The sequence below is a fragment of the Drosophila guanche genome, unplaced genomic scaffold (assembly GCF_900245975.1).
Source record: "Drosophila guanche unplaced genomic scaffold, DGUA_6, whole genome shotgun sequence".
Taxonomy (NCBI): domain Eukaryota; kingdom Metazoa; phylum Arthropoda; class Insecta; order Diptera; family Drosophilidae; genus Drosophila; species Drosophila guanche.
Genome location: NW_022995744.1, coordinates 11858828 through 11882332, shown reverse-complemented (window position 1 = coordinate 11882332; position 23505 = coordinate 11858828). Strand labels below are relative to the sequence as shown.

General features: G+C 48.5%; 11 protein-coding genes across 15 annotated transcripts; 5 read left to right on the top strand and 6 right to left on the bottom strand.

The window, feature by feature from the left end:
• Positions 1–176: 176 nt before the first annotated feature.
• Positions 177–1232, top strand: LOC117580312 (uncharacterized protein F13E9.13, mitochondrial). The gene is made up of 3 exons (XM_034266807.1): positions 177–309; positions 367–449; positions 503–1232. Exons 1-3 carry the CDS (start codon positions 234–236, stop codon positions 1169–1171), a joined length of 828 nt encoding a protein of 275 aa, XP_034122698.1. The 5' UTR covers positions 177–233; the 3' UTR covers positions 1172–1232.
• On the bottom strand, positions 1168–3465 carry LOC117580304. Its single transcript, XM_034266794.1, has 4 exons — positions 3226–3465; positions 2606–3163; positions 1992–2548; positions 1168–1929 (listed from the first exon to the last, which is right to left on the bottom strand). Exons 1-4 carry the CDS (start codon positions 3356–3358, stop codon positions 1255–1257), a joined length of 1923 nt encoding a protein of 640 aa, XP_034122685.1. The 5' UTR covers positions 3359–3465; the 3' UTR covers positions 1168–1254.
• Positions 3466–3635: 170 nt separating this feature from the next.
• Positions 3636–6231, top strand: LOC117580301 (RINT1-like protein). Its single transcript, XM_034266789.1, has 5 exons — positions 3636–3776; positions 3833–4660; positions 4717–4942; positions 5009–5801; positions 5863–6231. Exons 1-5 carry the CDS (start codon positions 3636–3638, stop codon positions 6047–6049), a joined length of 2175 nt encoding a protein of 724 aa, XP_034122680.1. The 3' UTR covers positions 6050–6231.
• On the bottom strand, positions 6113–8447 carry LOC117580308 (major facilitator superfamily domain-containing protein 1). Its single transcript, XM_034266801.1, has one exon. The coding sequence runs from the start codon at positions 7972–7974 to the stop codon at positions 6532–6534; it is 1443 nt and encodes a 480-aa protein (XP_034122692.1). The 5' UTR covers positions 7975–8447; the 3' UTR covers positions 6113–6531.
• A 254-nt stretch (positions 8448–8701) lies between these two features.
• LOC117580317 lies at positions 8702–9258 on the top strand. Its single transcript, XM_034266812.1, has 2 exons — positions 8702–8901; positions 8961–9258. The coding sequence occupies exons 1-2, from the start codon at positions 8777–8779 to the stop codon at positions 9127–9129; spliced, it is 294 nt and encodes a 97-aa protein (XP_034122703.1). The 5' UTR covers positions 8702–8776; the 3' UTR covers positions 9130–9258.
• LOC117580319 (structure-specific endonuclease subunit SLX4) lies at positions 9065–12976 on the top strand. The gene is made up of 5 exons (XM_034266815.1): positions 9065–9193; positions 9284–9843; positions 9907–10779; positions 10834–10878; positions 10937–12976. The coding sequence occupies exons 1-5, from the start codon at positions 9132–9134 to the stop codon at positions 12793–12795; spliced, it is 3399 nt and encodes a 1132-aa protein (XP_034122706.1). The 5' UTR covers positions 9065–9131; the 3' UTR covers positions 12796–12976.
• Positions 12962–13675, bottom strand: LOC117580318. Its single transcript, XM_034266814.1, has one exon. The coding sequence runs from the start codon at positions 13640–13642 to the stop codon at positions 13469–13471; it is 174 nt and encodes a 57-aa protein (XP_034122705.1). The 5' UTR covers positions 13643–13675; the 3' UTR covers positions 12962–13468.
• On the bottom strand, positions 13659–14701 carry LOC117580316. Its single transcript, XM_034266811.1, has 3 exons — positions 14552–14701; positions 13902–14336; positions 13659–13844 (listed from the first exon to the last, which is right to left on the bottom strand). Exons 2-3 carry the CDS (start codon positions 14193–14195, stop codon positions 13671–13673), a joined length of 468 nt encoding a protein of 155 aa, XP_034122702.1. The 5' UTR covers positions 14196–14336; positions 14552–14701; the 3' UTR covers positions 13659–13670.
• A 94-nt stretch (positions 14702–14795) lies between these two features.
• LOC117580299 (N-acetyltransferase eco) lies at positions 14796–17736 on the bottom strand. Of its 2 annotated transcripts, XM_034266786.1 has the most exons (3): positions 15865–17736; positions 15218–15816; positions 14796–15158 (listed from the first exon to the last, which is right to left on the bottom strand). In XM_034266786.1, exons 1-3 carry the CDS (start codon positions 17635–17637, stop codon positions 14954–14956), a joined length of 2577 nt encoding a protein of 858 aa, XP_034122677.1. In that variant the 5' UTR covers positions 17638–17736; the 3' UTR covers positions 14796–14953. The 2 variants fall into 2 exon arrangements, with proteins under 2 accessions (XP_034122677.1, XP_034122676.1); XM_034266785.1 differs by having other exon boundaries at positions 15218–17735.
• A 113-nt stretch (positions 17737–17849) lies between these two features.
• On the top strand, positions 17850–20080 carry LOC117580310 (RNA-binding protein lark). The gene is made up of 4 exons (XM_034266803.1): positions 17850–17979; positions 18310–19170; positions 19260–19498; positions 19567–20080. Exons 2-4 carry the CDS (start codon positions 18469–18471, stop codon positions 19682–19684), a joined length of 1059 nt encoding a protein of 352 aa, XP_034122694.1. The 5' UTR covers positions 17850–17979; positions 18310–18468; the 3' UTR covers positions 19685–20080.
• LOC117580305 (major facilitator superfamily domain-containing protein 8) lies at positions 20081–23498 on the bottom strand. Of its 4 annotated transcripts, none has more exons than XM_034266797.1 (6): positions 23351–23498; positions 21863–22117; positions 21294–21800; positions 21077–21228; positions 20425–21021; positions 20081–20366 (listed from the first exon to the last, which is right to left on the bottom strand). In XM_034266797.1, the coding sequence occupies exons 2-6, from the start codon at positions 22052–22054 to the stop codon at positions 20228–20230; spliced, it is 1587 nt and encodes a 528-aa protein (XP_034122688.1). In that variant the 5' UTR covers positions 22055–22117; positions 23351–23498; the 3' UTR covers positions 20081–20227. The 4 variants fall into 4 exon arrangements, with proteins under 4 accessions (XP_034122688.1, XP_034122686.1, XP_034122687.1 ...); XM_034266795.1 differs by lacking the exon at positions 23351–23498 and adding an exon at positions 22923–23253; XM_034266796.1 differs by lacking the exon at positions 23351–23498 and adding an exon at positions 22506–22521.
• Positions 23499–23505: the final 7 nt, after the last annotated feature.

Sequence of the window (23505 nt, the reverse complement as noted above, 5' to 3'; positions counted from 1 at the left end):
ACAGGTTCAACCTGAAGCGCGATATTAGTTGCTAAAATGAATTTAAACTATATATTAGCGATAATTACACGAGGTTATATATGTGCATACATTTGAATTTGCATTAGTTAGCTAACAAGCGTAAGCAAATGATCGGTGGAACCAAACCAGTTGGAAACACCTGTAGCCCTGGTAGCCGGCGATCAGCTGTTAATGTTTAATTTGTTTACGTTTTAACTGCCATATTTCCAATAATGCAACGTTTTGTAAAGATATTTGGCCAACAAAAATGCAAAGTGATTGGCATGATACACGTGGACGCGCTGCCAGGTGAGCCAAGGACATAAATGCAAACCGAATGTCTCTAATATGGAGAAACAATGTCAGGAACGCCTCGATATGCCGGCAACTGGAAACAGACGATTGAAAAGGCCATATATGAGGCGAATCTCTACAAGCGCCACCAGCTGGTATGCCATACAGTCTGCCTATTGTTTCGTTCTAATTTTAGCCTCATTTGAAGGATGCCGTACTCATCGAGAATATGCATGACATTCCGTATGTGCCGGAACGCCTTCTGGGTGCGGAAATAGTCGCTTGCATGACGCGCCTGGGACAGGCGGTGCGGGATGTGATCCCCAAGGCAACTCCCTGCGGTGTACAGGTTCTAGCCTGTGGCAACAAGCAGGCTCTGGCCATAGCCAAGGCCAGCCAACTGCAGTTTATACGCAGCGAAGGCTTCGTATTTGGCCATGTGGCCGACGAGGGATATACGGATGCGTGTGCTGGAGATCTGCTGCGTTACCGCAAGCTTATCGATGCGGAAGATGTGTTGATTTTCACGGATCTGAAGAAGAAGCACAGCTCACATGCCATAACGTCGGATGTCAGTCTGCTGGAGACGGCGCATGCAGCGGAGTTCTTTCTCACCGATGGAATTGTCATCACAGGCACAGCAACAGGCCATGCAGCGAGTCCAGAAGATCTGCAGGAGTTGTCGGGCCGCGTAAAGGTGCCGCTGTTGATTGGTTCGGGCGTGACCAAGGATAACATTGGACTGTACTTCAATGACGCTCATGCAGTCATAATTGGCTCGCATTTTAAGAGCCACGGAAGCTGGCTGGAAGAGATTAGCGAGGAGGCGGTGGGTAGTTTCATGCGTAAAGTCTGCGAGCTGCGGCAGCCGAGTTGATTTTAATTGTAAATTTGTTTATTGATGATGATGAAAAAAGATAAATGCGAAATGTCCATGATTCTGTGTTTCCAGATGACAATCTAGAATAAATTGGCAAAGAAATCGTAAATGCGTTCACGCAAGGATGTCACCTTGGGTGCGACTTCAGTGCTGCTTGAGAAGACAAAAGGTTTCTGCTCATTAACTGCCGAGAGCTCGTCCAAGGTGTCATCGAACTTGACACGCTTTCTTTGCGGCGGAGAGAGCAACTCCTCTTGGGCCTGCTTCCCTGCAAACATGTTCTCCCCATTGAACAGATCCTCGCGCTTCACCACTGTGGGTATGGTGTTGTCCACATTGTGTGCCCGAAAGTACGATTTAGAGTCCGAGTAGCGACTGGCAAAGCCGTAGGTGGGATCGTGATCGGTGCTCGTAGCGGGCAGATTGCTGCGTTTGAGTATGCCCCGCACATTGGCCACCTTATCGCCTGTGGCTATCTTTTTGTACAGCTTGGATATGCGATTTTCCTTGCAGACGGACTCTCTCACTGCCCCTGGCTGATGGCGCAACTGAACAGATGGCAATGGTGGTGGTGGTGGCGGCGGTGCCATGCCCTTCGCTTTGTTGTATGTAGATTTTCCAATGTTGCCGCCCGTGTTTGGTGTTCGTAGAATGGCGCTGGGCACCTTGCGCTTGCGTGGAAAGCAAGCAGTATCCTCCGTCTCATCCTCTGAGTCCGTGCTGCGATTCTTGTTGCGGAAAACCGTCTCGTACTCCTAGAATAAATATGAAACGGGTTAAGCTTCTACCTGAACTCATTAAACTTTTGATTACTCACGCATTTGCGCTTGTTGTTGGGACTTAGTACATAATCAGCTCCGAACTTCTTCATGTCTTTTTTGCGTATGGGTGTCCGCTTGCTGGAGTCCTTGCGCAGCGTCTTGCGGCACTGCACATGCATATCAATGGCATCGCGTATGAAACCAACCCAGGCGCGGCACAGCTGCAAATCTCCACTACCAAAGATGATGCCATCGTTCTGGCAAGTCAATTTGAAATTTCCCGGCAACATCTCAAACACTTTGCACTTCTTCAGCGGAAATATGCAACAGCATTCGAGTGAGTTCTCCACCACGGTGTTTGGTGCACGATCCTTGACCAACTTGCAGTACATAAAGATGTCCGACATGAGCACACAGTACCGCTTGATTTCCGTGCCCTTGTGGGTGATCTTTTGGAGAATGCCTTCCTTGATCACTCTGCGTGAGGGCTTCACAATGTTTGGTGTGCGATTCACCAGCGAGTTCTGCAAGTGGATGAGGTACTGGGTCACCTCTTGCTCCTCCACACACGCATTTATGTGCGCGGCCGTGGCATCGATCTCTTTAACAGATTCTGACAGGGAAAGTTAATTATAAACCGGTGCAAATTAGGTTTCCCGCTTATTCTTACCCTTCAACAGCTTGTAGTCGGCATCGGCTGGACTCGTGTACAGTAGCACCTGTTCCAGCAACAGCTTGTAGCGCGGCACACGCTGTATGGGCACGATCATCAATGAATTTAGCTTCCGCTGCACCTCCGGACGACTCTCGGTTTGCTCCAGAAACTTTCTAAACACGGGATTCTTGAGGATCAAATCCTGTATGATAAACAGTGCACCACGATAGTCAAAGGCGTAGACCGAATACAGCTTGAAGAACGGTGCCATCTTGATGAAGGCATGCGCCACATTCTCCATGTTGGCCTCCAGCTCCCGCAGAAACTCTCCATTCAAATTGTGGATCATCTCAATCTGTCCGAAGAGCAGCGTGTGGTTGGAGCAGTCGATGATGGCTTGCTCCTTAAGCGGACGCACGAAATAGTTCATCAGCAGCTCCAGTTGCTCCAGGTAGGACTTTTCCGACGTGATGATCTCCTGTATGGCCTGCAGACGGAAGCCCATGCGCTTGCCTGCATCTGGATTGGGTGAGCCAATCGGACTGCTGGAGGGGCTGTCCAGCATGGAGCACACTGGAATTAAACACAAACAATTAAGAAAACGCCTTGCAAATGTTGCAGCCTTTGTTCATTACCTTTCCTGCGCGACTTGGCTGTGAGCAAATTTCTTTCTTGCAAAACTTGCCGCAACTCTCGGCTGAAACTGAGCGGTGTATGCGGCGAGGCTGCACGGCTATTGCCAAAGATCTTTTGCTTGGGTGTGTACATTTTTAACTTCAATTTGCACAAAGAAAATACAAGCAAAAACCGACGCCAAACAACACCTGTCTTTTCAAACAACGCCCGCTGTGGCGTCCGATAAGTGGGCCGGCTGCCCTGGTTTGCTTGGATTATCGATGAAAAAGTATCAAAAATAGGGTGACCGTTTCTGGAAATGACATAAATGGAACAAATTTGCTAAAACAACAACAATTATTTATTTTTATACGTGGTTCGTGGCTCGTTTCGTGAATTTGTATGTTGTTGGAGCTTTTGCTGCACCGAAATGCATGCGAAGCTGAGTGGGATGGAGTTGCGCATAGCGACGCGTCTAAATGAAGAGATCGGCAAGGATGCCAGCCGGCTGCATCGAGCCAGTCTAGTGGTTACTCACTACAAGGAGCGGCTCCAGGCCTTGTCCCAGACTGTAAGTGGGAAAGTTTACACATGTACATGGGTTTAATGAGAGTCCCTCCCATACAGCTAGACTATGAGGACCCACAGAATGTTTCCTGCTACAAATCTGCCTTCCAGTGCCAGCAACAAGTATGCGAAAGCATTGACTTTGAGCTGCAAAAACTGGCCCAGTTTAGGGGGAAGCTGCAGCAGAAACTGCTGGAGTGCCAGCCCACGCTGGACGCCGTGGGCGAAGATCTCCAGCAAGTGCGTCAGCTGCAGCGTCTTTCGCAGTACTTGCGCCTGGTGCAGGATGTCCAGGAGATCAGCGGGGATCTGAACAGCAGCATCAATTGCAAGGACGAGGACAAGCTGGTCAACTTGTATCTCACACTCTACGAAAGCAACGACTACGAGCACAGTGTGGTGGGACGTCTGCATGCCGTCCAGGCACACTCGCTGCAATCCTACGCCGAACGCACTGCCATCTACTGGCACAAGCTGATCCTCACGCGCCTCTCCAGCGAGTTTGAGGCCGTTCTCAAGAGCATGCGATGGGCGCACATGGAGCAGCAAGCATTAAACTATTCTCCCACTCGGGACACCGAAAAGGCACAACTGCTGGCGGAGTACATGTTCCTCATCAAATCCCCTGCAGAAGAGCACGCGCCCTTGCAGAGCATCACGCCGAGCATTGTCTGCCAGCCCATCAGCCAGGTGGTTCAGCTGCTGCTGGCACCCTATCGCCAGCGTTTCACGTATCACTTCACGGGCACACGCCAGACAAATCGATTGGACAAGCCCGAATGGTTCTACACACAGATTCTCAACTGGGGCAAGGAGACTCATTTCTTTGTGGGCAAAACATTCCAACCAGCAGCATTAAGAGCCGGTAAACTGGACTACAATTTGAGGGTAAGTCCGCTATACTCCCCTCTAGCTGTAGTATCTCATATGTGATTCCATTGCAGCTTGAATTCATGCGAGGTTTGGTGCAGTTGACCATCGAAAAACTGGCCGTGGACATTGAGCAGATTGCCCAGGACGAGATCCTCTTTGCTCACCTGCTGGATGAGACCTTGGCCTTTGAGGCGGAGCTGCGTGAGACGTTCGGCTATCCGGCCAGTTTTCCCAGCGCCATTTCCGTCATCACACAGCCCATGTATCTGCTTCGCTGGATTTCCTTGGAGGAGAGATGTATGTTGGAAATTCTCAGTTTATGTTTATGGTTTATGCTCACAGTCTTAGTCTTCTAATCCGCAGTCTGTGCGGAGAGAATGGATGACATACTGATGGCGGAGTCGCCCTTCCAATTGATTGATCCGAACACCTTCGAGGATGACTTGAAGATACCGAGGTGTGCCGATCAGTTTATGCGACTGCTGGAGGCGATCAAGGATCGATATTATGGATTGATACAACCGGGACACCAATTGCAGTTCCTGCAGCTGCAGCTCGAGCTGATCGACAGCTTTCGGCGGCGTCTGGTGCAGCTGCACAGCAGCGGCGACGTGGGCAGCATTCCCGTGCTGAATGCCATGAACTATCTGATCATGGTGCTGCGCGAGTGGGGGGAGAATGTGCATTATCTGCATTTACATTCAGCACTGGCGGGGCCCAATGCGACGGAGATCCATTCGGTGTTTGACCATGCCGTCTCCGAGCTGGAGCACTGGTCGCGGCAGCTTATGCGGAACCTGGCCACGCGCGAGACACACGAAATGAAGGCCAGGTCGATGAACTATCGCCATGACTGCTGGCCAACTATGCCGGAACACAACTCCAAGGAGCCCTTCATACTCTCTTCCAGTGGCGGCGAGATGTTCCAGGTGCTGGTCACCATGCTCCACAACCTCGAGCGCGAACTGTCCGCCAATTTGTTTAATCAGACGCTGCGACTGATTGCCCGCACACTCGATGACTTCATGCTCGAGAGCATGGTCATGAACACAAAGTTCTCTCCCGCTGGTGCAGCGCAATTCAATTACGATATGACGCGGAATTTATTCGCCCTGTTCGGCCAGTATACGCGACGCCCAGAGCTACTCTTCAAGAGGTGAGTCATGTGCGGAGCTACTGTAAACACGAAATCTGACACTCGACTTTCATTTCACTAGAATTCACGATGCGACCAAATTGCTGACGGCAGCGCGGGGGACGGCATTGCTGCTACTGGAGACGCTGCGCAGTAATCAATCGGTGGAGGAAAAAACGAAACCGCTGAAGGAACTGCAGGTGCTCAGCCTGGACAGTAGGCAGTGCATTGAGGTGCTGGAACGAAGGGTAGACATTAAAATGTTTTAAGAATTAGGGCAAACAAATTAACTCTTGAATTCCAAACGAGATGGATTAGGTTTCGATTTTATTAGCAATGCAAACTTTTTTCTTTGCTGGGATTTTTAAGTTTAATTTGTAAAACGCTGACACAATAAACATGCGGTAACTGTAATAATAAATTGTTCTAAAAATACATAGCGTAAAATTAACATATATTTAACGCTGTGATCAGCCCTGAAGCACCCAGGAGATGATGAGTGGAATTCATTCAATCACAATCTGGGTGAATATCAAGGCTGATCAGGGCGTATTGTATATAATATCGTTTGACAAAACAATTGCAGTTAGTGTATATCAATTCGCACATCACACTTTCATCATCACATCGTGGAACAAGATCATCGACTCTGTTCGAGCGTTGCCCGCAGGGGACCAACTTTATGCCTATACTAAGTAACCGATAATAAATCCAAATCTGCGGGCCGTTTCTACTTGCCTGACTCAGCCGTCTATTCGAAATGCTGGTAGGTTTGTGCGGTCACATACTGTGCCCGCTGCTGTGGCGTCATGTTTAGATTTCCCTTCTGCTTCCTGTCGTACGCCCAGATGACTCCCGTGGCGATCAGCGCAACGGTCAGCCAACCCATGAAGAAGAGCTGCACCCATGTGTGCTCGTTGTTGCTGTGATCCACAATGATGCCAGCCAGGATGGTGATGACGGCCAGGCCGAGATTCTGAATGGACTGGCAAAATCCGTAGGCAGTGCCTAGTTGATACTCCGGAATGATGAGGGCCACCAGGGGCCACAAGCTGGCAGCCAGCATGGAATAGGACAGGCCCATTATGACCATGCCCAGGTAGGGTGTAAGATCCGTGAATGTCAACAGGGCATGGGCTCCAATGGTGGTCAGAGTCGCCGTAAACACCCAGGTGACATTGCGTCCCACCTTGTCGATGATGAAGCCAAACACAGGCGACGAGACGGCAGCAATCAGGTAAACCAACGAGTCCACAGTGTTGGCCTCTGACGGCGTCAGGTTGAAGCGGTCCATGAAGAACTTCTGGCCCAGGGCAATGAATGGAAAGATTGCAACGTAGTAGGCGACGCAAATGATCGAAACCATCCAGAATGGGGGCTTGAATGTGAAGATGTCGGTGAGCTTCGGCACCTGACCAGATGGGTTGCTGTTCCGCTGCAGAATCCGCTCCGCCCGCTTGTCCATAAAGCCCAGAACGAGAGCGCAGATCAGTGACATCACACAGGTGAGTGTGGCCAGCAGCAGGACGACTCCGAGGGCACTGTTATCTTGATAGAACTTGCTGACGTAATTGTAGATGGGCTGCATAACCCAGAAGTTGACGGTGCTGCCGAAACGGGCCACAGACAACTGCAGTCCAAAGACCATGTTCAGCTCCTTGCCCTTGAACCAGAGCACGGCATAGCTGTTCTGGGCCACGGCCAACGACTCTGCGCCAATGCCAAAGATAAAGCGACCCAAAATCATCAGCCAGAAGGCATTCAGCAGGGCGCCGCTGGCAAAGATCACCTGGCCGACGAGCAGGATCAGCATGTAAATAATTGTTCCAAGTCGTATTCCAAACACGCGATCGATCAGAAATCCACCCAGGAAGCACAGGACCACATTGGGCCAGGAGTAGATCGAGTAGATGAGCGTAAACTGTGTGGAGCTCAGGTGCAGATCCCGCTTGAAGATGTCCTGCAGTGCGCCGGGATTGTCGTAACAGAAGTACGAGCCAAAGCCGAGCAGGCACATGAAGACCAAGGCCATGAAGCGATGGCTGGTGCTCGAGGGCATGCAGCAGCCACCGGAGGGCAGCGACAGCTCATTATCCTGCCGGCGATCTCGAGGCATGATCGTTTGATCTGCCTCCTCCTCTGGCCGTGACACCTCCTCGTTATCCACGATGCGTTCCTCGTCCTCTCGCGCCATGACTAAGCAGCTTGCCGTCGTCTGCCGTACTGGTCAATGGATAGTACGGACGCCCGCAGATAGGGCGTATTATCGAATATCGTTGAAAGTTGTTGTTTCGCCGTTTCAGATTTCCTCTTTCAGATGTTTTTTGCTGCCACTGCAAAATAATTGTATCACGCTATGTCCGTCCAACTCTTTTGCTTTGTCTGCTTTCCACTGGGTTATCTCTCTCGACTCGCTGTTTTTTTTTTTTGTCTCTGTTTACTGTACTCAGACTCGAACTCGGTACCGTACCCTTTGTCTAATGCCACTGCGTATTTTGTAGTTGTAGTTGTGAGTTCAGTGGTTATCAACTTTTCACAGTCCACTTGCAACTTAAATTGTGTTTAATATGCAAATGTCAATGTGTTTGCGAGTGTGACGTGTGCACCCGCACTTTATTGACGCTCAAATCACTATATTGTTGTCGATTTCTCTCTGCGGACTGTCTGCTAATTAATTTTATTTATATATTATATATGTGTGACCAACACATACACAAGTGCACAGCTGTTGCACCGATATCGATAAGTGCTCATCGATAGATATTGTTAAAATTAATATTAGTAATTAAATTCATGATATATTTCTTTTTCTTGTATTGTATTTAGCTTATTTTAAGCCATAATACACTGATTTTCTAGCTTAAACATCTTTTTGAAAGTTTTCTTGGTTGAGTTGACAACCCTTATCGATTAACGCCGTGTTTTGTTTTCCTGCCTCCTTGCGAAATTAAAATGTTTTTAATTATATAATACTGCGCTGTGCGGCTATTGTAGTAATGGATCGAATTGATGCAACCAAGCGAAAGCCCAGACGCACTCAAGGCACACCATCGTATATCTACCGGAATCGCTTTGCCTACGCTCTGCTAGCAGCTGGAGCTGTCTGCTTCGGAATTTGGAGGTAAGTTTAACACGGAGTTGTTGTTTTATAAATCAGAAACTAATGCCGCTCTTCTACAGCTTAACACCCATGCAGCGCTTGTCCAACGAGAAGCTGTGTAAGACACTACTAACGCCCTCGGAGCAGGAGAAGGACAGAAAGGCATTGTTCGAGTTTGGTGCACCGCGTCCCGGCCAATTCATTAGAGACGCCATCGACGAGGCGGAGAACCTAAGAACAGAACGCTAAGAATGGATCGACAAACGCGAAGAGCGAATTTTAAGAACTTGCAGCAAGAAACCAAAAAGCTTCGGTAATTGTAATTTTAAACATGTTTTCGTAGCTTTTGCACAATAAAATGTAGTTATCTAACCAAAAGCATTGTTTTCTTTTCCCTTCCAAGCTCGACGCGCAGCAGCAAGGCAGCAGCAGCCTCCAACACATCCACACTATCCTCCTTCTTTGCTACACCACCCGAAAGAGTCGGAACAGAGGATGACACAGAAAATCGCTTTCGAGATGATCTACTGCCAAAAGCAGCCCCTTCTGAGGTGGCTACCTCGGAACCCAGAATCAGGCCAATACGCAATAGCAATGTCTTTGAACCACCTGGTCCTAAGCCCAAAAAGGCTCCCAAGCTCAAGGGCAGCGGCAGCAGCTCAAGTGCTTCACGCCGGGGACGTGGTCGCAGCAAGCAACAGCCGAGCATTAGCAATTTTCTGCGGAATGAGCAAATCTTTGCAGAGGTAACTGCACAGCATTGCATGGCGGATAACTTCAGTCCAGATGATATTGAAATGGCGCTGGCGCTATCCAAATCGGAGGCTGAGAAGCACGGTCGCCTGCGTTTGAATGACGATGACGATGCGCCTGTCGATGTGGTTATAGACTGCGCCGGAACAGCCACAGAGAATGTTCGACGTAGGCTACAGAAGTACGGCTTTCGCACAGCTGCCAAGGAAGGTAGGTCCTGTCCGAACAGTAGAAACATTCATTGTGTTAAACCCCAAACTCCTGTTCCCACAGACTACAACAGCTTGGCGGTCCTTCCCGGCGTGTCCGGCAGGGGCAGTCGTCGCTGCAAATGGGCCAACAAATTCACTCCCCTCACGCTGCGTAATCCCGAGCTGCAGCAAAAGAAGCTGGAGGGCAAGGTGTCTGCTATTTTGGCTCAACAAGTGCGAACGAAAGAGCTCAGTGAAAAGGAGCGGTTAATGCCGCCCTATAAGCTAATTAGTTCTGTACTCCGAGAACTGCAAGCCGACAGCAAGTCTGCCATTGTACATGAGCCCTGTGAAGGTCCTGTTGCGGATATCGGAATCTACTTTGTATCCAATTTGATTGAAGTAAGTCACACGCCTGCGCATCATTTGCTCAAGGATTGGGCTGCCATCCAGGGCCGTGACTTGTCCCCAGAGCGGATTAGTGTGAAAACCCGCCAGCAGATAAAGCAAATGGAAACTGCCTACAACGAGCTGGAAAAGCATTACGAAAATAAGCAACAAGTTGAAGAAGAACTCGATGAACTGGAGAAGCTGCTGGTGGAGAACCTGAGCGAAGAGGAAGAAGAGCCTAAGGTAGAGGTCTCCTCCACTGGCAGCAGTCCATTGAAGGAGCCACCAGATAAGCGTGCCAAAATGGTTGAAGATGTAACCACAGAAGACCTCAAGCCCAGCAGTATTCCCACTCACTCAACAGCGCGCTGTGTGTCACCCGATCTGTTTGCCGATTCTGACGAGGAGCCAGTGGAGGAACCAAAGGAAGTAGAGGAGTTTTCTTGGAAGGTTTATAAGAATATAACCACAAGTGAAAGTGCCAGTCCAGTGACAGAAGTGGAGAATACAATCAACAATGAACCAGCCGCTTGCTCAGAAGTTTATTCCATATCTAGCGATGAAGGTAAAGCTTTAGGCATAAACGAGTAACTTTTAATTAATATTTGTCTCATTTTAGTTAAGACTGTAAGAGACGCTACACCTGAGCAGTTGGATACTAAAGGTAAGGGATTGAAATAAATAATAAATCACGTATACCATTAATAAATATTTTTTTTCAGAGCTATCCAATGGCTGCTTTATTGATTTGACACAAGAACAATCCACTCCAGAATTTGATGAGCCAAAGGCAGATCTTAGCGCGGATATCATGAGCATAAGTCAAGCATTTGAATCGGGTAATCTCAACTGTAGTCTGGCTATGGATTCAAGTTGCCAAAAGTATAAACTTGCACTGAGTGGCACATCGTTCACAACTCCAAATGACACGAATCCAAGTTGTAGCTTTAGTGATTTGAACTTTTCGCGAAGCTCTTTTAGAAGAAGCGTCAGCCTGTCCACGGATAACAGCTTCAAGAGTCCCTTAAACTGGAAATTGAACTCATTCTCCGAGAAGCCTGCACTGTCTGCCGCTTCACCCTTCAGCATGAAGTCTGATGCAAGCATCGATCTAACCCAAAATGATGAAAGCGACGAAGACAATGACTTGATTATGCTATCCGATGAGGAAATCAATTACTCAATCTGGAAGGCCAACAAAACGGGAAAGCTGAAAGACTGGGATAATCAGAGCTCACACAGTAGCCCTGGCTCCTCGCCTGTAGCCAAAAAGCGAGCTGTGCCCTACTTTAAGACTGAAGAGGACTTGGATGCCTTCTTGCTGGCTTCTCCCACAATCTCGAATAAGTCGCAAAATTCACGCTCGCCCAATAAGAGCGCTCTCAGCAGGGAACGCGCCGAGTTTGGGATACTTGATGCAGCACACTCTGAGCCCTTTACACTCTCGCAAATAATGAGCCCTGCCAAAGAGGAGCCACCAGAATCGCACAGCGATATTAACTGGTTAGATGCATCCTTCCTCGATGCTCCCATTAAGCCTTTATCGCGCAAGCGTAGCCATAAATTTAATGATTTGCTTGTCACGCAGCCCGACGATTTGTTTGCTGATGAATTTGATGATTTTGATCAGTTGGTTTTTCCAAACTGCAAGCAATCAACCATTGAGACGAGCACAGATACGATGCCAAGCGGTCTGGATCGTCTGCTGACGGGTGAAATCAGAATGTCAACATTGCCGGAACTTGCAACGCCCAAAAAGGTAGCACCAGCCATGCCGGAGTGTCTCCTAATGGGTGAAAGCAGAGAGCCAACGCTGCCAGATATTACAACACCCAAGAAGGCATCATCTACGGAGCCTGAACAGTTGGAGGTCAATGGAAATGTGTACACCGTTCGTGTTTGTAACACGCCCAAGCCCGATTTCACACTAATGCCGGAGTCAGAGATACTACAGCAGTTGTACAATTATGGAATCAAACCGCTGAAGCGAAAGCAGGCCGTGAAAATGCTTGAATTCATCTACAATCAAACACATCCCATTATGCAGCCCGTGGAAGCAAGGCTGTTAGCTCAGGACCCTATGCCACGTTCCAAATCCACTCCCGCGATGTCGGAGAAACCTCGCTCCCGACTGTTAGATTCAGCCAACGATGAAGCCTGTCTGACGCCCACTGAACCCATTTTGGATTTTAAATTCAACACCAATGCCTCTGGGCAGGATTTGCTCCGCTTCTCGCAGTCTGTGCCGCTCAGCTTAAGCGACAATTTTGAGTTTTATGTGCTGCAGACGAATGTGACAAAGAAGACAGCACAGCCGCTGTTGCCGCTGCACATAGCCTGGCACAATCTTCTGTGTGCCAATCCCAAGCTTCATGAGAGTGTGTTGATGTACGAGCCCATTGATCTGCAGGAAGTTTACTTGCACCTGAAGCAAATGGGTCATCGGTATGAGCCCAAGGACTTGAAGTGTTTCTTCGATCGTCGCTGCATTATATTTCGATATGAGCTTGCGGGACCCGCCAAGCAAGCGGAGCGACATGTGAGAAAGAAACCAATAAAGGCAACCACCAAAAGGTCATAGCTGCCAGCATTCCATTGTACTTATTCCTAGAAAAACATTTATAATTAATTATTAAATGACACTTTGTTATTTGGCGCCCTTTGCCCGTTTAAATTATGCTCTCTAAAATTTATAAATTCCAAATAAATCTGTTATAATTATTAAAAATTCGAAATAATGATCGACATTTTACGGAAATGTATATTGGAGCTTTATTTGATTTGTTTACTGTACCATATTGGGGTTGGGTTTACAATATAAGAAATACAAAATACGAAATACGAAATACAAATGTATAGAGTTTGCTTTTGAATCGAGATAAAGGAAAAGAATTACAGGATTAAATGCAGACTCTGTAAACTTCCCAAAAAGTTGGGGTAAATACATTTAATTTTAAATACATATTGGAGGATCTTACAATACTAGAAGACACTTGGACGGCATAATTTACTCACGAGTCTCTACATTGAAGGCACATTTGTCTTGATATGATGGATAGAAAAGGGTTCTGCTTGGACCCTAAATGAAGCTATTTGTACTGCATGCAAAATAATTATTCTTGGGGTGCAAAAGTTAGTGGGTAGGCAACTTACCGTGACTAAGGTTAGTTTTGTGGGTTAAATATATAGATAGCAATATACATTGCCGGAATGTATAAATGTTAATTATAATTGAAGAAAGAGCGCGCATCGTATTAGGCATAGCTTATCTCATGCTCGTATGTCTTCTCCCTGAGATCGTGGTTGTCAGGGAGCGCATGATGACGCAGGCCACAGAGACGTGGCCCATAGCGCAGCATAATTATGATGACGCCGACGATGAACATGGCCAGGGCGGCCACAGCGGGGTACAGGAAATACAGGGCCATGGCTGATTGTTTGTTTCTTTACTTTACCTTAGATGTCACTCTCACGCTTTTGCAGCTCTACGTATTCCTCGCGCTGACGTTGGTGATGCAGAGTACGACCTTCTGGGCGTGGCGGACGCTGATGATGCGCTGAATGAATGGGCTCTAACTCGTCAACGCCAATAACCACTTCGTCGGGGAACACTTGCTGATGGGTCGTGGGCTTCATAGAGAAATTTTGTTAGTTGAGTTCTTTATTTTGTTGTCGCCCACCACTCACATGGAAACGCTGGAAATACGAGGCGTCTTTCAGTTCAGTAAAGTCCAATGGCGGCTGTTTGTGCGGTGTTGCAGACCAAATGGACACCAACCAGCGGTTGCCTGTGTGCCTGTCCTGCCAGTACTTGCGATACTTGGAGCAGCAGCCCAAGATAATATTCAATATGATTATTGAGCCAAGTACAACCGTGCAGATGCCAATAGTCACATAAAATGGCGAGAAATTGCCGTAGATGTGGCCGGTGAAGTAGGGATTCTTTTCGTATGCCTTACGTTCCTCTTCGATTGTGGACATAGTCCCACAGGAGCTCGGCTTGTTTGGGTTTTATTGGTATGGGTGTGGTTTGCGCCGCCGGATAAGAGCGGGTCAATGGCCTGCAGGATTAGCCACTAGACGTTCTTCTTCTTGCTCCCAACCAGCACAGCACTTAATTGTCTGAAACGAACAAGCAGACAATAAGAAATGATGACGAAGCACACACAACAACCAGCTCACACGCTGCATGCACCCCAAACATGAGCACACAGCACTTCTACTCTACCCTAGCCACTTCCCAATTGTTACATTGGGCGTGGCGTCAGCAGAACAAACATAGCGGAAGGCATCAGCTCGGAAGGTCTAGACTGTTTAAACCACCTGCCGGCACTTACCATCTGCGCACGATTTATTGCCACTGCGGTTCGATTCAGAGTTTAGCAAATGCACTCAAACGTTTTAGTTCATTTAACAAATTTAAGCGACAAACACGAAAAAAACAACGCCCAAAGCCTGGCTCAGATTGGTATCGAGTATCGATAACGCACAGTGGTGACACTAACAGCAACGCATGCAGGCTTGCATTTTACCTTATATAGCGATCGACAGGTTATATTTTTTAAATAAATATTATGTATATTAATAGAAAATAGCTTTAATTACACACAATAAACGCATAATCGAACTGGCTTAACAACTAAAACAGGTTCCGATGCACTCCTATATCAAACATACATAACTCCAGCTATTCAATAGCCCGGGCAATTTCCCCTTGCTCGCTACCTTCCTGATTGTCATCACTGGTCGTAGGTCAAAAAATTATCGGTTCTCGTAATATAACGCGCCAACGCCCGCCCATCGTCTGTTGGTGTGCTGAAAGCAATACGATCCATGGAGATTTTCTGTCCCAAGATGGTATGACTCTGTACAGTCCTTATCAACTGGCTGGCTATTCCTTGACGGCGATGCAGAGGAGACACCCAAATGCGAGACACGCCGCAGCTGCAAAAGGGCGAGATTTTCATTAATGGAATTAATGGGGAAAGGAGTATTATTCTTACCTGGCCTCGTATGTCTCCTCGCTAAAGTAGTCCGTTCCATCGACATGAATGAAGCGATGTGCCTGGGCAAGGGGCTGCACCAGGCAAAAGCCCACAATTTGCTGCTTCTGTATGGCGAAAAAGGCGTAAAATTCCTTTGGCACAATGTACGAGGAATATCCCAGCTCCTTATCCACCACACCAATTATGGCCTTCAACCTGTCCAGGCGCACTGCAGGAGCACGTTCATTAATGCGTATAATCCGTCCATCGTTGGACCACTCTGGACAGACGGCCACAATGTCCTCGTCGAGCCAGCCCTTAAAGCGTAAAATATGTATGGAACTGTGGTACTCGCGATGCAGTTTCTCCTCCTCTGGCTCGTGGACGGTGTAAACCAAACCGCACTGCTGACATTGCCTCGCTCCGAATGCCTTCTGTCCAGCGTCGATTTGATACTGATTGGACCCAGTGGCCGCCGACTGCAATCGCATCGAGGTGTCCGGCTTTCGTCTCGTGGTTTTCTGAGGAACAGGCTGGAGACGTTGTGTGAATATGGGAAAGAGTTTTGGCGCTGGCTCCTTCTCCATCTCCACTTCTGGCTCCTGCTCCATCACCGACTCTGGCACCTTTTGCATCTCCACTTCTGACTTCTCCTCCATCACTGCTTCTGCCTCGGATCGAATGGCAGCTTCTTGGGCCGACTGTTCAGCTTGGACCACCATATACAACTGATCGACAATCCGTGTGGCTTCCTCTTTGTGGCTATCGGGATCGCCAATAAAATACTCGAAATACTCGTCCGTGCAGATGTTATTGCTAATCAGGAACTCGAGCAGAATTTGCTGCTGTTCCATGATCTCTGGATCATCGGTGTTGTAAGGCAGTCGCTGCCGGAATTTATCAAAGGGATCGGGAACGGAGTCTTGATCGTGTACTTGAACACTTTCAGTTACTATTGACTCTTGCACAAGTTCGGGGGCCTCCTCCACCTCCATGGCAGCATCCTCAACATTCATGGCAGCATCCTGCACCTCAATGGGAGCAGCCGTCGGCTTGGGCTCTGGTTCACTCGATTCGATAATCTCGTCCACGACTGTGTCATTAAGATTCCTTAGAATTGCATCCACTGTGGCCTGTTCCGCTGAGAATAATGTGGCAGATTTGACGCGCACTCTTCGTGCCTTCTTCACGGGGGGCTGGATCAGAGTAATCCGCCCGTGACTCACACTGGCTTTGATGTTGTCAGTGATCCTGACCTCCATGCACGTGCTGCTCTTCCTGCCCGACTTGAAGAACTTGCGCTTGCTCAGGTCTGTCGGCTCGGGAGGGGAGACGGTGACCGCATCATGGCGTATCAGCGGTATAATGGGCTCAAGCTCCACAGCAGTATCGGACTGTTGTTCCTCGTCTTCACTCAGATCGGAGAAGTCAGAGGTCTGTTCCCACGTACCCTCGGTCATATTGTTGTTGGCATCATCGGCAGCTATCACACTCAACGGTTTGGCCATCTTAATTGGATCGCGAGCACTGTGCAGGATTTGATGCACTTGCTCCACCTGGGCGCGCTCCTCCCGCTTTTTCGTGATCAGATTTTTGAGCTTCTCATTGCGCAGCGAGCCCAGAAGTAGATCAATATCGGTGGGAGGCAAGTGATGGTGCGGCACGAGGCGATTTGGTTTCCGTATTTTGTGGCTCACTCCCTTATTGATGCCCAACCGTGGCCGAAATGTTGGTGAGGTTTTCGCCTTGCCACTGCGCTCCTGCTGCTCTTTCTGTTGCCTCGACCTGCCCGATTTCGGTGTCCAGCTGGGTGTTGCACTGTGGGAATAGAATGCCATGGTTGGAATGCTCCCCTCCGGGTTGGTCCTCCTCTGCTTAGATCCCGGCGAACCCGTATCCGAATCGTGAGACGAAGCAGCCACTGCTGACGTATCCGTTGTGTGCACGCGCTTTATGGCCACTCGACGGATTGGATTGCCATTGCCTCCAGATTCATCATCTCCTCCATCGTCATCCGACTCAGAAATAATCACATGATTTTTCTTCACTCTGGGAGTGCGTGGACTGCTGCTGATGCTGCTGCTATTGCTATTGCTATTGATGCACATTGTTTTGTTAAACAAAAGCGGCAGCTGTTCGGTGGCCGCCACGACAACTCCTCCGCCTCCACGTATATTTTTGTTCTCCTTGTTGGTCTCCGGCGAACTGCTCGTGCTGCTGCCCTCAGGCTCCTGATCAAACTTGAGTTGGCTGGGCTTCTTGGAGCTGGCATGGGGCTTCAGTGGTGAAATTCCAAGGATTCGAACGTCCTCGTCGTCATCAAACTGATCCAGATTGGTGCTGCGGCTGCGAAACAATTGCCTCTTACGCTCAGACAATCGGGGGGTGGGCGTGCGCTCGGGGCGTGTGGAATATCCACTACCCTTTGGCGTCTCCATAATTTTGCACACAATTTAATTTGCATTAACTCCAAATTCAGAATCCCGCTTTTTTTGGCCGCCTAGTGCTGCGCAAAGCCAAACAATTAATGTTAGCCAACACTTCCAGAAACACAACCCTGTGTGGAAAAGCGAGATTTTTGTGCGGGTCGATAGTTTGACAAAAGAGTAAGTATATTTCGGTATATTTCGGTATATTTCCGAGGGTCTGTCGGTATATTTGATCGATAATTCCGCGGTCACACTTGGGACAAAGGAAAAGATTCCGAAAATTTCAACGTGAAATAAATAATTTTTTACAAATTTGTGGGGCATTGAAAGCTAAATTTGCATCATATACAGGTAAGTCGTGTTCAGAGCATTAAGTCAGTTTGTTGAAGCGGCAGCCCCGGCGAACCACTGCAACCGTGAAAAAATGAAACTGTGAGCCTGTCGCCGCCATCTTTTTTTGTGTATGTACTTGTGCCGACGCCAAATAATGCCAGACATTGTGCATGACGTGCCCGCTTTGCCTCGCCTCCTCAAGAAAGTATTGTATACAACAGTGGTAGTATATAGAATCCATGCCAGACGTTCGCGGCACATGCCATACGCGCTCCTGTTGTTTAATGACTTTTAGCACATTGGTTCGAACAAGATGAAAATTGCATTGTTTTCTTCTTTCACTTTGAGGTCGCGGTTATCTCCTCGTACCTGCCGTCGCTGTCGTCGCAATCGCGATAAAGAAACCGCCGCCCCGCCAACAAACGCCGCCGCGTACGTACGGATTTTCCCCCAATTTCAAGAAACGCAAGAACCGTGGACGACAACGCAGCGGAACCCGTTGCCGCCATGCCCGGAGCCGGCACGTTCAAGTTATTCATCGGTAATCTCGATGAAAAAACTCAGGCTACCGAGCTGCGTGCGCTCTTCGAGAAATACGGTACAGTCGTCGAGTGCGATGTGGTCAAGAACTATGGCTTTGTGCACATGGAAACCGAACAGCAGGGTCGCGATGCCATACAGAACTTGAACGGTTACGTTTTGAACGATAATGCCATCAAAGTGGAGGCGGCCAAAAGTCGTCGCGCCCCCAACACGCCCACTACGAAAATCTTCGTTGGAAATCTAACCGATAAAACGCGGGCGCCGGAGGTGCGTGAGCTGTTTCAGAAATACGGCACCGTCGTCGAGTGCGACATTGTGCGCAACTATGGGTTCGTGCATCTGGACTGTGTGGGTGATGTGCAGGATGCCATCAAGGAGTTGAACGGTCGCGTGGTCGATGGCCAACCGCTCAAGGTTCAAGTATCGACTAGTCGTGTGCGCCCCAAGCCGGGCATGGGCGATCCGGAGCAGTGTTATCGTTGCGGCCGTTCCGGTCATTGGTCGAAAGAGTGTCCGCGCCTCTATGGCAGCACCGGAGGTGGACGCGAACCGCCATCGCCGCTCAGTGCCGGCGGCTACAGAGATCGTATGTACGGTCGTGATCCCTATCCGCCACCACCACCTCCGCCGCCATTCCTGCGTGATCGCATTATGGACGGCTTTAGGGTAAATGCAGCATACATTTCAAAACATCATCCAAAGCTCACCCTCCCCCACGCCTCACAGCCACTAATTGATTCTCTTCGCCTCCACAGGATTATGATTACTATGACCGTCGCTTCGAGGATTCACGCGACTTGTACGAGCGTCGCTATCAGTCATCGCGTATGCGTGACTTCCCACCGCCACCGATTTCACGTCGCGAGCCCATGCCATTGCCGCCTCCGTTGAGCGGCAGCCTGCGCTCTTGCAGCGTCACACGTGGATATGACACCATGTTCAGTCGTCGCTCGCCACCGCCGCCACGCAGCAGCAATGGAATCAGTCGATATGGGTATGTGGAAGACAGTTAAAACCTCTTTAAATGTCTATTCTAATGTATGCCATTTCCTCTTCCCTTAGCTCGCCCACACCACATGGCTATGAGGACTTTAGTCGCGATTCCTTTGACGATCGCATGATATCGTCACGCGGCATGCGCGGTCCCTCTCCACCGGGTCGCCGCTATGCGCCCTACTGAGATGAGTTTTACTATCACGGCAGCAGCTGAGTGGCAGTCGCCTTCGATCCCATACCCAAACATTTTGTGAACATAAACAGACTTGTGGCTGCTCAGCTGGTTTGGTCGCCAGCAGCAACAGAATGTGTTGTGTGGCTGCTGTTGACCTCATTTTCACACTTGTGGCTGCCGCGTATTCGTATTTTACTACACTAACACTAATCGTAAACTTAAACAGGAGAATACCCTATATTTGTCCCAGCATTTCCCCCCATTATGCTTGGCCAAAACCCCTGCCCCACACACACCAACTAGACAACGACTGCTCATGCTCTGTCCAGCAATTAAACGATCAAAACGTTATTGAATATTGTGAAGTTTTGTGTGTAACAATAAAGAATCTATAGCAGTCGAAAATATGCAAAAATATACGAATATATTGGTTTTTACCTCTGATTTGTGGGGGGAAGGAAGGATTTGTAAATCTAGGATCCTCAAGGACTACATTCTAAAGACAGTATTGCAACGTTAAACTACAGCTAAGACAGGCAGCTGGAACAGCGATTAGGTGGGATCAGTGAGCTTATCGGTAAGGAGCGATTCATCCGGTGAGTTGTCTTCTATTTGTGCGCCATTCAGTTTATTCAGTTCTTGCAGCTCCACAGGCGCTGGCTTGTCAAACGTAGGCGGGATGAGCAATCGACTGAAAGGAAAGGAAAATTAATTGAAGAAAATACGAAATCTTGGAGATTAAAACTCACTTGCCGAACTGCAGCGCAATCATTGCGACGAGCATCATAAACGATGTAACCCCAAAGGTCCAGTAGGTGCCCAACCTCGTGTAAATGGAGCCAACAAAGACGGGACCCAAGACACGCGACAGACAGCCCGAGCCCGTCATCCAGCCCATCCAGACGCCCTGCGGTCGGGGCCCCAGCACTTTGGAGAAGATCGTCTGAATGAGTGTCACGCCAATTGGATAGCCCACGGAGGTGAGGGCAAAGCCAATTATGAACTGTGTCAGGGAGACGGCTGGGATGTCACCGCACCACTCCTGCGTGTGTGGGCAGCCCAGATAGGCGGGATCGTCCAAGCTTAAATTGAGGCTAGCATTGTAGGTCAAGGCCAATTTGGGCGGATCGGGTCCCCACGGCAGGAAGAGCACACGACCCAGTACCATCAGCGAGAACCCGCCCCAGATGAGCACGTAACGTTCGGCAACCAGCTTGCACAGCGGCTCGATCATCACGAATGTCACCAGCGAAACTATGGCCGCAGTTGTCATCATGATGCCCATGTTCCAGAGCGCCTGCTCGTGCGTCCAGGCCCACATATCCATTGTCAACGATGTGCCCAAGCTGGAAAAAGATTAAACATGAAACCTTCAAGCTCTCAGCGTTTGGTAGAACTTACGTTTCGAGGAGCACAAAGTTGAAGACGAGCACAAAAAAGGCCACAATCAGGGTCCAGGCGGAGAGGTAGCTCGGCTTGATGCCCTTCCACGTATCGCGCTCTGAGGTGCCACCCTGCATGACCATAACCTCTCGAGCGGCAATTTTGTGTTCCTAAAAGCAGAGCAGACAAATATTTAGGTAAGAGACAAAGCTAACTTCACTCATTTGTGATTTACCTCGAATACGCCGGGCAGGAACATCATGAAGTTGCACATACTCATGATCACGTTGATCCAGCCGGAGCCCGTGAACATGTTAACGTGCATCTTGCCCCACAGCCAGACATGACCTATGGGGCCGAGCGGTGTGACAGCCGCTTGGAGGGTCGGGCCGATGATGAACCCCAAGACCTGGGCCAAGGACACCATGGAGACGGCATGGGTGCGTTCGCTGATACGCGTGGCTGCGGATAGATAGGATCTGCACAGGGCAATGTTCGCTGAACTGACGCCAATCAGAAATCTAGACGCCAGCATCCAGTACTTGACATTGGGCGGACCCAGCTCCAAGGAGGAGTACATGCCGCTGGCTACGGTGAACAGGGCCAGCGAGATGAGCAGCGGGAGACGAATGGTGCCCAGCTTGTTGCCCCACCATCCGAATATGGGACTGAAGATCATCTGGCCCAACGGATTGGCTGCGACTATCAGACCCATGAACTCCTTACCGGCATTGGGATCTAGCTGGAGTGAGAATTGCATAAGATTTCGCAGGTCACGCGGAGCTGTACCAAAGAGACACTCACCTTGACGAGGTAGGGCCATATGCCCGTGATTATGATGCTAAAGCCCAGCGCCATCAAAAACATTGTAAAGTAAATGATGCGCACGGAGCGCCAGCGCTGCTTGTACTCCTCGAGCGTCTCCAGTCCATCGTCGACATCCTCTGGCAGTCTTTTGGTTGCCATGCGTGTTCGCATTTTGCGCACCCACTCCATGCTGGTCCTTTTTTATATGTCTTTCAGTGGATTTATCAATGGCTCGCCTCCGGCTGTTTCATTCTGTAAGTGGGTCGGTTGATAGACTTTTGTTCTTTGTAAAATAAATCTTTTTTTAATGTAAACTAAAATGCCCTTTGATCGGTCGTGCTCGTACGAGTATTTTTAGCTGATAATATCGGCAGCTGAAGCAATAATCCCGCTATATAAAGACTTCAGAACATGCCACTTCAATGGATTATCCTCCCCATTGCCCAGAAACAGTTTGCTTTGACCAACTTATCTCAACAAATTATAAAAGATAAAGACAATCGCAGACTGATTCAGTGCAGCTGTTTTTCTCTCTCCCATTCCATTACGCGTGTGTGTTTGTGTTTTAGTTAACGGCACTATCGGTACGGCTATATCATGGCATAGATAACGGTAGAAGGGAACCCTGCAATTTTATTACATGATTTTATTTATCGAATTGCCCAATTCAGAATTTTGTATAAATTTCGCCTCATCACAAGAGGATCACACAAAGCAGATGGGGTTCGCTTGTCGCAGACTACATTCCCCATTCCATTTGCACTGATTTGTTCGGAATTCATTTCCAGACTTTGAGATTAGCTCTCCCATGGGGCTGAATGCGCCGAGCAGCGATGCAGCAGTCTGGCTAAAAATAGGCTCTCTCTCTTTCTCTCTCTCTGTTAAGTTTGGACTCCCTTGGTTCCAGTTAACGGCAGACAATCAGAGGGTTCCCTTGTTCTGGTTGGGAGGATCCTTTACACGCACACATACACGGGGAATAGCAGAAACAATTGTAGTGAAGCAACTAGTTGATCGACCATTGATCGGAGTCAATATTAATGGTCTTTGAAATCACCTTTTACATATTCGTTTTTGCTCACGCTCTCACTCTCTTTCACTTGGCTTGTGTATTTGATTTTGAATTGATTTCACATTCGAGAGCAATAAGTATTTGGCAAGGGCACATTTACATATTTACTTCTTTGTTGTTATGTATATTATTTCCTTATATACAAGCGACACAAATTAACATGCACATATTCGTTTATCGTTTATAAATGAATTGTTTTCATTTTCTCTTTTTGGTCTGCACTCTCTTTAACGTTAAAACACTCGTCTCGTACACATTAACGCTCTCTCAGCTGAAGCCACATATATCTCGCAGTAAATGACATGAATAGCAGCCCCCCTTTGTTCATGCACTCTTTGTGGGGATGGGGGAAAGGGTTCGCGTCAGTTCGTTCACTCGCATGCACCTTTTTTTTTACCAATTTTGTTAGCTACCTGTTGCAGCGATGGAGCGTAGCTGCGGAAACGCAACCGCAAGAGGGCGCGTTCAAAGGAGGAACGTTAACTATAACTATAACGAATATATTGATGTAGGCACTTTTGATAATATAAATGTTGGTGAAATTAACGTCTTTATGTTTTTGCTGAAA

Bases quoted from the DNA above. Each gene is read 5' to 3' on its own strand.
- LOC117580312 (XM_034266807.1), top strand. From the start codon at position 234: ATGCAACGTTTTGTAAAGATATTTGGCCAACAAAAATGCAAAGTGATT. The intron at 310-366 runs GTGAGCCAAGGA...AAACAATGTCAG, and splicing joins ACACGTGGACGCGCTGCCAG to GAACGCCTCGATATGCCGGC. The intron at 450-502 runs GTATGCCATACA...CCTCATTTGAAG, and splicing joins TCTACAAGCGCCACCAGCTG to GATGCCGTACTCATCGAGAA.
- LOC117580304 (XM_034266794.1), bottom strand. From the start codon at position 3,358: ATGTACACACCCAAGCAAAAGATCTTTGGCAATAGCCGTGCAGCCTCG. The intron at 2,549-2,605 runs GTAAGAATAAGC...TTTCCCTGTCAG, and splicing joins CGACTACAAGCTGTTGAAGG to AATCTGTTAAAGAGATCGAT. The intron at 1,930-1,991 runs GTGAGTAATCAA...TATTTATTCTAG, and splicing joins CCAACAACAAGCGCAAATGC to GAGTACGAGACGGTTTTCCG.
- LOC117580301 (XM_034266789.1), top strand. From the start codon at position 3,636: ATGCATGCGAAGCTGAGTGGGATGGAGTTGCGCATAGCGACGCGTCTA. The intron at 4,943-5,008 runs GTATGTTGGAAA...TCTAATCCGCAG, and splicing joins GATTTCCTTGGAGGAGAGAT to TCTGTGCGGAGAGAATGGAT. The intron at 5,802-5,862 runs GTGAGTCATGTG...TCATTTCACTAG, and splicing joins CCAGAGCTACTCTTCAAGAG to AATTCACGATGCGACCAAAT.
- LOC117580308 (XM_034266801.1), bottom strand. From the start codon at position 7,974: ATGGCGCGAGAGGACGAGGAACGCATCGTGGATAACGAGGAGGTGTCA.
- LOC117580317 (XM_034266812.1), top strand. From the start codon at position 8,777: ATGGATCGAATTGATGCAACCAAGCGAAAGCCCAGACGCACTCAAGGC. The intron at 8,902-8,960 runs GTAAGTTTAACA...GCTCTTCTACAG, and splicing joins GTCTGCTTCGGAATTTGGAG to CTTAACACCCATGCAGCGCT.
- LOC117580319 (XM_034266815.1), top strand. From the start codon at position 9,132: ATGGATCGACAAACGCGAAGAGCGAATTTTAAGAACTTGCAGCAAGAA. The intron at 9,844-9,906 runs GTAGGTCCTGTC...CTGTTCCCACAG, and splicing joins TCGCACAGCTGCCAAGGAAG to ACTACAACAGCTTGGCGGTC. The intron at 10,879-10,936 runs GTAAGGGATTGA...ATTTTTTTTCAG, and splicing joins TGAGCAGTTGGATACTAAAG to AGCTATCCAATGGCTGCTTT.
- LOC117580318 (XM_034266814.1), bottom strand. From the start codon at position 13,642: ATGGCCCTGTATTTCCTGTACCCCGCTGTGGCCGCCCTGGCCATGTTC.
- LOC117580316 (XM_034266811.1), bottom strand. From the start codon at position 14,195: ATGTCCACAATCGAAGAGGAACGTAAGGCATACGAAAAGAATCCCTAC. The intron at 13,845-13,901 runs GTGAGTGGTGGG...TTCTCTATGAAG, and splicing joins CGTATTTCCAGCGTTTCCAT to CCCACGACCCATCAGCAAGT.
- LOC117580299 (XM_034266785.1), bottom strand. From the start codon at position 17,637: ATGGAGACGCCAAAGGGTAGTGGATATTCCACACGCCCCGAGCGCACG. The intron at 15,159-15,217 runs GTAAGAATAATA...GCCCTTTTGCAG, and splicing joins GAGGAGACATACGAGGCCAG to CTGCGGCGTGTCTCGCATTT.
- LOC117580310 (XM_034266803.1), top strand. From the start codon at position 18,469: ATGCCCGGAGCCGGCACGTTCAAGTTATTCATCGGTAATCTCGATGAA. The intron at 19,171-19,259 runs GTAAATGCAGCA...TCGCCTCCACAG, and splicing joins GCATTATGGACGGCTTTAGG to GATTATGATTACTATGACCG. The intron at 19,499-19,566 runs GTATGTGGAAGA...CTCTTCCCTTAG, and splicing joins AATGGAATCAGTCGATATGG to CTCGCCCACACCACATGGCT.
- LOC117580305 (XM_034266797.1), bottom strand. From the start codon at position 22,054: ATGGAGTGGGTGCGCAAAATGCGAACACGCATGGCAACCAAAAGACTG. The intron at 21,229-21,293 runs GTAAATCACAAA...CTCTGCTTTTAG, and splicing joins TCCTGCCCGGCGTATTCGAG to GAACACAAAATTGCCGCTCG. The intron at 21,022-21,076 runs GTAAGTTCTACC...ATCTTTTTCCAG, and splicing joins AACTTTGTGCTCCTCGAAAC to CTTGGGCACATCGTTGACAA.